The sequence below is a fragment of the Perna viridis genome, chromosome 3, assembly GCF_037379345.1.
Source record: "Perna viridis isolate PV_CMFRI_1.1 ecotype Kerala chromosome 3, ASM3737934v1, whole genome shotgun sequence".
Classification (NCBI taxonomy): Eukaryota; Metazoa; Mollusca; class Bivalvia; order Mytilida; family Mytilidae; genus Perna; species Perna viridis.
In genome coordinates, this window is record NC_142447.1 from 52329486 (window position 1) to 52342500 (window position 13015).

The window sequence follows — 13015 nt, forward strand, 5'->3', positions numbered from 1 at the left end:
CATTTGGTAAAACAGACGTGCCTTTTGTTGCATCTGTCTCTCTCTGGTCCCATTAACTTTAATCGGTATAAAGGATGTTTTTTCCGTGATTATACGACTTCATCTATTTGTTGAGAATCTGTGTCAAAAGAAAAATGTGAGAAATTTATAATAACCAGAAAATGGAAATACGCGCGAAATTTTAAATGTTTTTTTTTTTTGTTTGTTTGTTGGGGTTTAACGTCCGAGCAGCAATATTTCAGCTATATTCAGACGATGAACATGAAATGGATGACAAAATGAACATGAAATAAAAAAAAGGATGGGACACACGGATAATAGGGTCGACAAATTTTGATTGCCACTGGAAAAAGGGGGGATGGGCAATTTAGCCTCCTGTGGCGGAGCGCAAAGGTTCCTACTCCTATCGAATACCACAGCAGGGTTCTTTAACGTGCGAGGAACGTGGCATCTTTCCCAACACGGTGCACCACTATGGTTTGCGGTCAGGTTTTCCGTATTATAGCCTGACAACCCCAGCATGTAACACGCCAGGGGTACCCCATTCCACCACCTGGGGCACGCATCCCAGTTGCTTTGTGGGCAGAGCGCCTAGCCCCCGGCTAGGTTTCTGAGCACTATTTAGTCGCCTTATACGACAAGCTTAGCGCTGCTGCAGGCCTATTCTTATAACACCCGGACCTGCACGGTGGGGGGGGGAATTTTAAATGCAAACTTAAAACAAGCACAGTTACTAAGTTACATCAACAAACATAAAACTATAGTTGTCTGTCTAAAATAACAGTAGAAAAGTGTATGGACCGTTTCCTGTGTTGGAGTAAAACTCTCGGCTGTAGTATATTGAAAATGCTTAAGGTTTAGATAAGCTGCATGGTTATTTTACTATGGATGTCCAAAGCTTATTTGACAATAATTATAGTATTAGTTAATTATTCATGTTGGAGTAACAAAACGAAAAAGAAAGATGTTTTACCATCAAAGTCTAGACAATGAAAGGAGAACCCACCAATGTTTTACACCCCTGATTACCAAGTATAATAGAATGTTGTCTTCTGTATTACCTTGTGGTGTACCAGTCGACCTTCAAACAAAATTCGGTTTCCTTTAAATAATATATTTTTACAATGTCAATAAAGTACAAGGAATAAAACAAGCTGCACCCAGATGCAGCGCGATAACATTGTGTAACCATGCATTCATTTTATGTTTGTTTTATGTTATGATAAAACCTATTTGAAAATAGATTGCTTTCACTACTGAATCGATAGCGTTGCTTGTTTTCTGGTAGAATAGTCTGTCTTATGTAACTTTAGAATCAAATTTGTTGTTGCGTCTTTTCTTCCTTTTAAGCATAATAATTCCTTGATATCGGAAAAGTGACGCTTAGATTTTTTTAACACAACATCAATGAACTGTTTGGTTATGGTGAGTAATTTTGTAGAACAATTAGAATTGTTCTCAAAATAACATTAATCTGGTGAAAAATAATAACCTTTTTATATTTTTTAAACCTTTTTGTGTGCTTTGTCAATCTGTTTGCATATTTGATTTTTCTTTGGGACATATTTGTTTCTGAAAGTGATGAATTATTTGTCTTCACACAAGAAATGCATACTAGATAGAAGATAGTAACAATAGTAAGATATGTATAGTAGAAACTGCTTGTTTGATGAGGCAGATATATTTCAGGATTTTATCAATTATAGAAGTAACGTTTATAGGATCATTTAATTAATAAATGTACCCTAATACTGGAATTAAATAACTGTTGACTTAACTAATATAGCTCAAGATATGACATTTTGATTTCTTCAAAATTCTTGAATGCCCTCATAAAGACAACGTTTAATAGAAAGTTGATCTTTTACAAGAAAATCTAATAGGAGAACAATATTCTAGCCGATTTCTCGTTTCGTGTGCATCAAAATCAATAGGGTATCATGCATGAGAGACTGCTGTAAACTGGTCATAACAAGCAGTATATGGGGACAATAAGCAAGATACTTACAGGTTAAAAGAGTACATCTGTAGTTTCAAATTACTCTTGGTTCGCATAATACAGCAAATGTTAATTTAAAGTAAAACCTTGCCCCTGGCTTTGATTGATGATTTACAAAAAGATCCATTTATTTCTGAAAATATAAATTATAGTCTTTTTACAACCCAATATTAATCATCAATTAATCAAAATGTAACGGTAGTGCGTGGGATTTTTCCGTCAAATAAACACGTGTCAGAATATATCTTGTATAATTAATTAACGACAAGTTATTTTACTTGGACATTTGGGTTTTGGTAAAGTTTGAATAAATGTTAGATGTCTTACATTTTAGATGAACTTTTTACGTAATATGTCTTATCAATGTCAGAATGAAAACGAATGACGGATATAAATATTTCAATCTTATCAACAGTAAAAACACAATACTTCGACCTATTTATTCCGTCATGCTTGGTTTAGGCTTTTTTTCCAAGCGCAAAAGGTAAATATAGGGTTTTATCCATCAGCACCATGAAAACTGATTTATTCAACGGGTCATAGTTTTCCTTTCCTCGTTTGTCTACCCCGGACCTGATTTTTTATGAGCAACACTCAGCGGGTGTTTCTAGAAAAGCAGAGGACGCTTACCCTACCGGTGCACCTGGTCCATGCTCCCAGTTTTTAGTGGAGTCCGAGTTGCTCATTTACTTTTGTTACTTTGTATGCATGATTTTCGTTACTTTATGTTCTTTGTTGTGTATGTCTGTTTTCCATGTCTGGTCTTTGTCCCTGGGTTACATTCTTTTGATTACCGCTATAACCTTGGTTCCCTTGATTACTCTATCAAGAGCCATAACCAACGACACATTTTACTACGTACAAAACATGATGTTATTATGCACACAAACAGGTACAATGGATTCAGAACTATTTTCAGTATAATTATTAGTGTGATGAACTAAAGTTTTTTATCATAATGATGATTTGGTTCCCTTTAATGCTCTTAAATATCTTGATCTTTTATTTTGCATTCATTTGTAATTGTTATGGTCAGTAGAATTATATCTATAAATCTTCGAAAAAAAAACTCAATCATTTTTCAAAATATATTAACTTTTAAACTGAAAATTCTTTTCTATAGTAAATACAATTTTTCAGAATTTTGTCTTAGCAAACAAAAACTTTTGCCATTAGGCTTAATGTTATTTCATTTTTTTTTATATTTTTTATTATTTTTGTACAACGTATGCCCCAGTATTGGAAGAGCTATCTGAATATTCAGGCGAATATTATAACTATGTCATGTGACATCAATTCATGTAAATGTCTAAAGATTTCAATTGACCATCACAAAACATCCTGTCTTTTTGCGAGATGAATACAAATATAAAGAATCACATTGCAAGCGAAGCAATGGGCTGTTAAGCAATACCAACAAATTCGATGTTGATCGGTGTTGTTAGTATCGTTCATTCTATTTTAAGTTATTCATGTTTGCATATACAAAAAACGATCCAGATTTGTATACACACATTGTATCAAAGAGTAATCAAGGTAGCCAAAAAACGAGTGGAAATCATAAGAATATATTCCAAGCATGAAGACTAAACAAGGAAAATAGTTATACACTATACCAAGAACAAAGGCAAATGAGCAACTCGGTCTTCAACTAAAAACGTGGAGCATGGACCTGGTGCACCGGTAGGGTAAGCGTCCTCTGCCTTTCTAGAAACACCCGTCAAGTTGCTCATAAAAAGTCAAGTTCGGGGTAGTTACGGAAAGCTCTGGCATAACGTATGAGTTGTGATATGAAAACTCCATATGCAGATGCTGAAGTGATGTTGCCACAGATGAAAGGAAAGTTTACAATACGGAATGAAAAGTAATCATGTTTGACATATAGTTTGGTCAATAGTTTTCCTTTACCATCGACCTCTAAGTGTAGATCAAGATATGAGGCTTATTTCAGTGTCTGTAGTATCCTTTATCTCAAGTACTTTGGGAGTAAAAGCGAAGTATCAAATCCTTGAAACTGGGATTGTTTAACGATAATACGTCATCTTTGTAGCAGGAACTGAGATTAAAGGATCTAGCTAAACAATCTACTTTTTTTGTTCGGATCAGCTATAAAGTCAGCCTCATAAGAAGGAATTGGTCAGCAAGTAAAGGAGCACAATTAGTTTCCACTTGAATGCCGACCGCTTATTTCAAAACGCGTCCACAACATTGTACATATGTTGTTTATAAAAAGTTCGAGCATTTTGAAACATCTTTGGTATATTTGGAAGATGATTTATTCATATTCCTATCTAGGTGTACCTCTTTTACAAGATGGGAGCTATTAGATAAATATTATTTTTTGTTATAAATAGGTCCTCATACTCGGTATTACAAGATAACATTCTGTCAGACTAAAGTCGGGCTCTCAGTGCTTATAAGGTTTAAAGTAATATTCGTATTGATTACTGATATGAGGACTTCGTCCTCTAATATTTTGTAATGTGTTCCACGGCATTCATAAGAAACTTGCATACTCAATTAATGTATGATCTTTTTTGGATAATACAGTCTGCCATTTTTAGAGACAAATTAAAATATGTTATCCATAGATAAAAGCGAAACCTTTGAATTATTGACCGATATGAAGTTGAGTGACCGTTTCCTGTATATGACAAACCACCGACATCTGTCATATATATGACAAAGATTTGTTTCATCCTTTACCGGAAGACGCTGTAGGTGTATAAGACCACGTGACCGCCCGAGTTCATATAAGGGTTTAAGCCGCGTTCATGGAGTTCCTATATCTGTGTGATTAAGGGCTTTCCCTGCCAGGGAAAGACCTTATTGTTTTTTTCTTTTTCCTTTTTATTCTTTCGTTATTTGCTAAATTTTTTTGACATGCTCTCCCCTTTTATCAGAAGACCCTGTGAAGAATTCCATTATCCATTGTAGAAGTTATCTCCCTTTTATTGGCTTTTTTTTTAACATGGTCCCCCGAACTCATTTTTCAAGATATCATGACCATATTTGGTGAACATGTAGATGTCATCAGGTTCAATTAGGAAATGACCCTTCTAAGGATTTCATTACCATCTTTAAGAGTTATGTCCCTTTAAAACAGTTTCTTTTGATCGCTCTTATCTTAAAAACCATAAGAGATAAATCTGGAAACGGTTTCATGCACATAAGCAGACGGTCTAATGAATAAACATAAACATGTATTTTATTATTAAACCATACGGGAGTTATATCCCTTGAAATATCATACTTAAGTTTTTTTTTTCAAATTTATATTTCGAGAACCAGACGTTGTAGAAATATGGGACCTTCATCAATGATCATTGGTCCATGTTACCTTTCATTTGCATCCAAGGTCAAATTTCAAACTATAGGCCTTGATATTGAGAAAACAATAAGAGATAAGTGCATACATACAGGTATGAAATGGCCCTCCCGATAAACCCTACATTTTGAGACAATATTTACAACTGTCAGACCGTCTGTTCAAAAGTTATGACAATTTAAATGTTTTGCAGAATCCGGTTTGTGACCTTGACATAAACGTATGACCTTGACCTTGTAAGTTTTTTCAAGGTCAAGTAATACTAAGATGTATGGTGGTAGTTTCATGTCTCTACGAATTCCGGTACTGAAGTTTGCTATTGCATCATATTTCAATAATCATTGGGCTCAAAATGCGCTCCAAACTTGCCCAAATTATTTTGTAATTTTGTTATATATGTTCTGCAAATTATCATACAGTTTTCAGATTTGACATATCTTGTCTAGTTTTGGAATTGAAATTTTAAGTTTTGAGAGCGGGGGTATATATTTTAAAATCCACAGCAGACAAAGAAATGGTCATTCCAGAGAATGAAAGATCTGCACAAGTATAACTGTTTCACAAAATACCGAGAACCAATATTAAAAAAAACGATGATACTGCAACAACTTAAAATTTTCATATTTTCCAATGGTTTTATATATTTCATCAATACCTATTTATAGATTTGATATTGCATCATTTTTTTTCAACTTTGTCGAAGGGGGTCTTGTGATATATCATTTTGAAGGTCTAAATGAGCTCATTTCAAAAAGCAGAGTTTCAACCATGATAGGAAATACATGTTCAATAATGGTAGGGTCATTTAGTGCAAAAATTTAAAGTTCTTAGAGGGTAAGGTTGTTGCATATCAAATGAACAGTCTTAAAGCGTACATCCACTGGGGTTAATAAGTGCAAAATTCCAAAGTTCATAGAAAGTAGGGTTGTTGTATATCTAATGAAAGGTCGTCGAGTTGACATTACAAAAGTCATGATGTGAACATCGACAATTGCATTTGACAAGGTCACCAAGTGCAATAGTCAAACTGTTGTAGATGTTTTAATGTGTATATTACGAAGAGAAAGTTTTCAACGGAAAGACCTTTCAATTGTTTAACAAACAAATGACATACTAGTTTTTTTTTATTTGTTAATAGTATATGTTCGCGGTATTGTTTTATAAACAGTTTCTCCTCTTTTGTTTTCGGTATTACTACTCCATCCTTTACTTTAATATCCGTATTATCGTAACCAATTATGTGTGAATAGAGAAAATAAGTCCAAAACAGACAAAGTGGCTTAAAGTGTTGATTCGTATTTGGATAACTCCCATCACACATCAATACCAGAGAATGTACGTTACTTCCAAGTATCAAATTAGACTTGGCGACAGGATAAATCAGACATCATGAAGTATATAAAGGACCATTGATACAACGAGTAACGCGACTAATCAAGCATGCAAAAATGTAGGATTCCATTTGCGTCTAGCATCATTTTTGTTATTTTGTTTTGTTGTTTGTTCAGAAATATCCAACAGTTCATATTATCTACACTGCTTTCATTGTATTTTATCTTCTTCATGTCCATGTCAAGCCTATGCGTTCTCATTACTATAAACTATCCTGTTTAAACATGATGGATAATAATCGTGTAAGGTTTTGCACTATGGGTTCTGCTTCTTGGCATATTATAACGTCAAGCTTATTAAGGAAGTGATCATGCACAATATGTTGTCATGAGCCAAATGCTGTGGTCGTTCTACCTAACATTTATTTATATCAACCACGTGATACAAAGCGATTAAATCGTGGATTAAATTGAAATGAATAATTGATCGAAGGCGGATATGAATGTTGTTTTCTAGTCCTTGACGAGTAGAGCATTAAAATGATTTTTCAAATTATTTACATGTATATTGAGTTTTAAATAGGACGGTAGAATCATCTTTTAGACGAAATATAAACACTTCTCAAACAAAGCAAAATATTATATTTAAAATGGTCTATCATGCTATTTTATTATATGTAACATTTGCAACAACAAAAATACAAGGCCTTCAAAAATCATATAACAATTACCCTGTCTGACAACAATAATTCAACTTCCAATACGAAGAAATTAATCAAATATAAATATTGTATACTTCGGTATTTTTTTTATTCAACATATTAGATCCAAATGTAAAGGATGAAATAGAGTAAACAAATAATTAATATAAACGTGATCTACGTACTCATTCTTGAGGTTCTATCATGTGAAATATAATGAATGAAGCATCAGTGTTTTGAGTCCTGCGATACAGTCAACTTAAGTAAACAATCTATAATATTATTCAAGGCAGGTAAGTCCGACTATTGGACTAGTTAGTATCCATTGGATTACTCTGGCTCACCGGTAGTGGCATCAAACAATCGAATTATATAAGGATATTGAAAATGTTGGTATGATATACACGTTTCAAGGACTAACCCCTTATTACTCACAGATAGCACTAAATTCAATTAGATTTAAGATATGATCGAGATTAAAAAACAGAGCAAGCGTTTTATTGACAAGCAAGAAAGAATCGACAGATCACGGCTAAAATGTAGATGTGTGCGTGTAACCATTATCTAGAAACTCGAAATTGAGATAGAAAGGGCCAATTATGAAATGCTATGCTCTTGGAAAAATTGCGACAAAGGTACATTTATGGTCAAAGATAAGACATTGCGACAAAGGTACATTTATGGTCAAGATAAGACATTGCGACTTATTCAAAAAAGCTTCTTATAGAGGAATATAGTCGTCACTCCAATATCCACATTGGTGTTTGAACTATACACAGATCACGTTTGGTGTTTTTAAGAAGTTGTAGGCTCTTTTCCTCTTATGTACCTCTCCTTTTCTGTGTAGTAAAATGGAAACCTAGATTTTCCCACTTTTTATACTACTATTGGATACTTGCAGTATTTTGAAAATGGGTTCGTCCTGTTCATTTTTCAGTTGTGTGTACATCTATTGTTGTTTTGTGTTGTATGACTTCTGGCAGTTCCGGGGTAAGCCTTGTCCATAGATTTTGTATGAATTAAGATATTTCTAACTTATGTTTTAGATATAATTTTGTCTTTAAAAATTTTCTGTTTATAGTTTGATTTAATATTTACATAAATTAAATTTTACACAAATAAATAGATACTATTCATGCAGTCTACATTTGTGTGAAGATCAAATCAAATAGTTCTTGTTGACATAAAATAAGTACTCAGTAATTGGTCCTCATGAGGACAGATTCGTTTTCTCCTTGCTGTAGTTTGGTTCTGGACAAGCAAAGAGGCTAACAATGTCTTCGAACTGGGATTACTTTCGAAGTGTGGAGATCGATTAGGCGATTTTAACCGACTCTTTAAAGTTTATCATGAATTATTTCTAGCAAGATTGTGTTCTTGTGTTATATGCACACACTGGCAAATCGTTAGATTGATTTTATTTATACCTGTAATTAAAATTGTCCTTGTAAATTTCGATATTTCTAGTATCCGATTTGCAGTTATTTTTATATCCTTGTTTCATTGTCTGTGTGCGAATATAGTGAACAAAAATGTCTGAGTTTGTTTAGTTCTTATAATTTCAACTACTTTGAGACACATCGTTTAATTAATACCAACATTTAATCATGGATCTAAAAATGAATCACCCCCCGTGCAGGTCCGGATGTTAAAAGAATAGGCCTGCAGCAGCGCTAAGCTTGTCGTATAAGGCGACTAAATAGTGACCCATCCTTTTTTTTTTCATTTCATGTTCATTTTATCATCCATTTCATGTTCATTGTCTGAATATAGCTGAAATATTGCTGCTCGGACGTTAAACCCCCAACAAACAAAAATGAATCACTGAAGAGGTTTTGCATGAGATAGGGTATTAAAAGGGAGATAACCATTAGAAAAAACACGTGTTCTATTATTATTGGTGTGTGTATACTTGTGCATGTTTACGTTTTAAACACATATGACTGACAATAAATTAATAATGTTTTAATATTTGAGTCTGCCAGAACATTCTTCTAAAGTCATTTAGTATATGCTATTATACGACCATTTCATTACTGTTAGTGTCTAACAGCACCAGCCATATCTGAGAGCACAAGTCCTATATGCAGGAGAGTACACAGATACTTTCTTTTTCTCTGATCCCCACTCAGGGTTCACTACAAAATCCCTTTCTGTTACAAACTTTTTGTTTTTATAGAACATAGGTCTTGGAGAATATATGTATTGGTCTCTGTCATCCCAATCAGCCGGTGGAGCTTGCCAATCCATGGCAATAGCGAAAGATGGTCGTTGTGGCACTTTTCTGAAGTGGAAGAATTGTTTTCAAACATAACAAAAGAAAAATGGCATTAAACATAAATTCATGAAATAAAACCCTTAAAAATATGAAATAGGTCAACAGCAAATGTAAATCGGGTCGTGGAAACGCACGGAGCTTCAAAACGGTCTAGTGATGTATGAAATATTCACATTTTAATTTTTAGGTATGTGCATCTTTCGTGTGTTGGTATTATCTTTACGCTTTACGTCTGGTGGTTTTATCTTAACGTGTGGTGATTTGTTTATAGTAATTCCTTCACTTATTTTCATTATGTATAAATACTGAAGGGCATGGTCAATTGAGAAAGAACAAGCGTATTTGTCACAAATGGAAAGTGTCCCGATCTTTATCACGACTGTTTTATCTTTTTATATGTCTCTTTGTCACGTACTACACATTCGTATACTTCTTAACCATTGAAACATCGTGTAGAGATCAGAAATGAAACCAAGTTCTGTTAAAATACCCCTTTTTCATTTTTAAGACGTTTAATTGATCTTAAAAGTTACAAGAGGAAATAATTGCAAGGGCACTTATTGTTCGTATTTCGATACCAATTTACCATTCAAAGATGCACAAATTCGGCATAATATATGGATGAAATGCCCTTTAATGCATTTTGATAGAATTCTGTATTATTAACAGTTCACTTGACTGAGAGAAACAAATGTGCCTCCGTTCATCACATACCGATCCACGAGAACTTAAAAACAATTAAGTTTTACTCCTTTTATAATAAATTGTACAATATACATAAATAAGTAGTTTTGTGCAATTCAAGTTTAATAATCAAATATTGACAAATTTTTAAAATTTAAATATTATACAGAAATTCCAATTCTGCAGTACAAAAGTATCAAAAATAGCCTTAATTAACTATTAATCATCTTTCACGTCAAACTTGGTATAACGTTCACTCTATTTACTTAGATACGTAAGAAATAAATCCTACATACTTCGTTACCTGGTCTTCCCATTCTTGAATGCTACGAATTTTCAGCTCCTCATCGTCAACTTTGCTATAAAGCTGGGGAATCGGTTTACTTTTTAATACCAAAGCCTTGAAATCAGGTGTTTTTAATCTTTCCGATTCTTTAGCTTTGTATGGTTTTACATCTAGTGGGCTCACAGGCCTTTTTCTCAGCAAGAACGACAGTCTTGGAGTGCCTGCTATCGGTGACTGCAAGCACGGTTGTGACCTAGCGATGGAAGGAAGTGTTCTTGATCTGGAAAACGTTGGGCGTCCTTTGTTCTTCCAATCACCTTGTATTTCATCTTGTCCTTATAAAACAATCTTTATATATAATTAGCTGTTCATTGTGTAATACACTGAATGTATTAAGCTGGTACATAGAGTGTTGCGAACTAATGCAGAAGCGGCATTGTGCCGAGTGTTTATTTATTACAAGGAAATAAATTATAACTTACATTAGGATATTTGACTGCTACATTCATGTTTATATCTCATATTACAGGCACATTTTATTCCCAAAAGCTTCTTATTCTTATCTCAATAAAAAAAGGTTTCCCGTGATATAAAAACTTGATTACATTTCATTTATGAATATTAACTTTATAGACCTCTTATGTATGTAAATGACCACTAAAACTACCTCTCCTAAATTCCTGCAATAGATTCAGTTCTGGATGTTCTCTGAATGATGAATTTGAGACAGGTTCTAATATCCTAGGTGTAACATATGTCTGAAAAAAAAATCATTATAGATATTAGAGTCCGCCAGTAGCGTATTCGGTCGTGAAAAGGAAGACATTTGATAGCCGGTGAAAATATACACGTTAAAAATGGAGCTTAATATGCATTTTCTGAAGAAAAAAAGACTGTCAATGAAAGACGCATTACTATCTATCATTTGCAAATTGTAATCATACTTCGTATATTTGTAAAAGTATGGTAAAAATTTTACTAATTTTCGTTTTGTTCTCGATCCTGAACATCCTCCGTTCCGTTCCGTTCACATTCAAGTTGTGTTACATGTGTAATCGATCTATTCACGTTCATGTTTTTTTACGTCTTATCGACCTGTTTACGTGCAATTATCTTGATTGACAGTGTGACAGAGTGTAGCTGTTTTTGAGACCTATTACGGAAAAACTAAAACTACATTTTAGGCGATCTTGATGAATTGTGTCTGTGAGTATCGCCCCTAGTCATTTAAAAAGTCCGAAGAGTATCTTTTGTAATACTATAACAGAAAGTAAGAAAAAATGACGTATTTTCAAGAGTCTGTGATTTGAATGTATGTTACTCAATGACAACTTATTATGTATCAAAAGCTAAGTAACTTCACACGCGTCAGTATATGATATCGTGTTCAATTAAACCGATACCTAGAATTCTCATACAATGATCGTCATCTAGTATCTGACAAGGAAATGATCGGTACGTGGTAGATAGATACTCCTGAGTAATTAAACACCGTCTCGAACGACGGCTTCATGAAACGGAGTTTTGAATTAGTCTTTCATACGACACGTCTTACATCTAAATTCAGTATTTTTTATTAAGTTAGAATATTATAAGTAAACAAACTCGGTTGTAACTATAGTTTAACAAATTTCCGCTTATTTTTTTTTTTATTTTTTTAACCGATATTCATCCCCATACTAACATTTCTCTAGATTAAAAGCTACAGACCTGTTCCTCCATTCTTAAATCCATAAACACTTTAAATGATTATGATTTAAAATTTTGGTCCGTTAACTTTCATAATTACAGACATAATGTGTACATTGCACTTCAGTATTAAGCCTATATTATATATCAATCATTGACAATTATATAAAGGCTTATATGGGATACATGGGTGTTGGTTTTCTAAAGGTGTTCAAACGGAATAACCATACATGTAAAACTTATATACTTTTTTATTCATTGAAATGGTTCGTGCACATTTACAATACAGTACATGTTAATATTGGATAAAAGGTTCCTGTATGGAGCCTCTAAAGCTCTAGACAAAGAATATGCTTTAAAATTATTAAATTGTGTTACAGTGAATAAACTAAAATATTGCCAACTTGTTAATCTAAGATTATGTTAACACTGACTAGTACATGTACATTAAGTGCAGTGATAGGCCGTAGTATAAAAGTCATCGACGTTTCCTTCTGTTTAAGAATTTCAATACATAGAATATTTCATTAACTTGTTTTACCGTTGTTATATAAACGATTTTATCGAATAGTTTTGCTATAACCATGTTTGGAAATATCGTAGTTATCCCGATCCCGAATATCTATAACCTTTTGTTGTCATCTGTCTGCAGAAGAAAGCGGAAAGCTAAAATAATTATACATGCTTACTCAAGATAAGCTACCCCAATAGTCGCTTAG

At 33.4% G+C, this 13015-nt stretch overlaps 1 protein-coding gene across 1 annotated transcript; it reads right to left on the reverse strand.

The window, feature by feature from the left end:
• Window positions 1-9303: 9303 nt before the first annotated feature.
• Window positions 9304-12488, reverse strand: LOC148622845 (uncharacterized). Its single transcript, XM_088573102.1, has 4 exons — window positions 12318-12488; window positions 11275-11365; window positions 10618-10942; window positions 9304-9643 (listed from the first exon to the last, which is right to left on the reverse strand). The coding sequence occupies exons 1-4, from the start codon at window positions 12339-12341 to the stop codon at window positions 9406-9408; spliced, it is 678 nt and encodes a 225-aa protein (XP_088429228.1). The 5' UTR covers window positions 12342-12488; the 3' UTR covers window positions 9304-9405.
• Window positions 12489-13015: the final 527 nt, after the last annotated feature.

What these genes read in the sequence shown, in the direction of transcription:
- LOC148622845 (XM_088573102.1), bottom strand. Translation starts at nt 12,341, where the DNA reads ATGGATTTAAGAATGGAGGAACAG. An exon ending in ATTTAAGAATGGAGGAACAG is followed by an intron (nt 11,366 to 12,317) that starts GTCTGTAGCTTT and finishes TTTTTTTTTCAG; the next exon opens with ACATATGTTACACCTAGGAT. An exon ending in TGGGAAGACCAGGTAACGAA is followed by an intron (nt 9,644 to 10,617) that starts GTATGTAGGATT and finishes CTTCCACTTCAG; the next exon opens with AAAAGTGCCACAACGACCAT.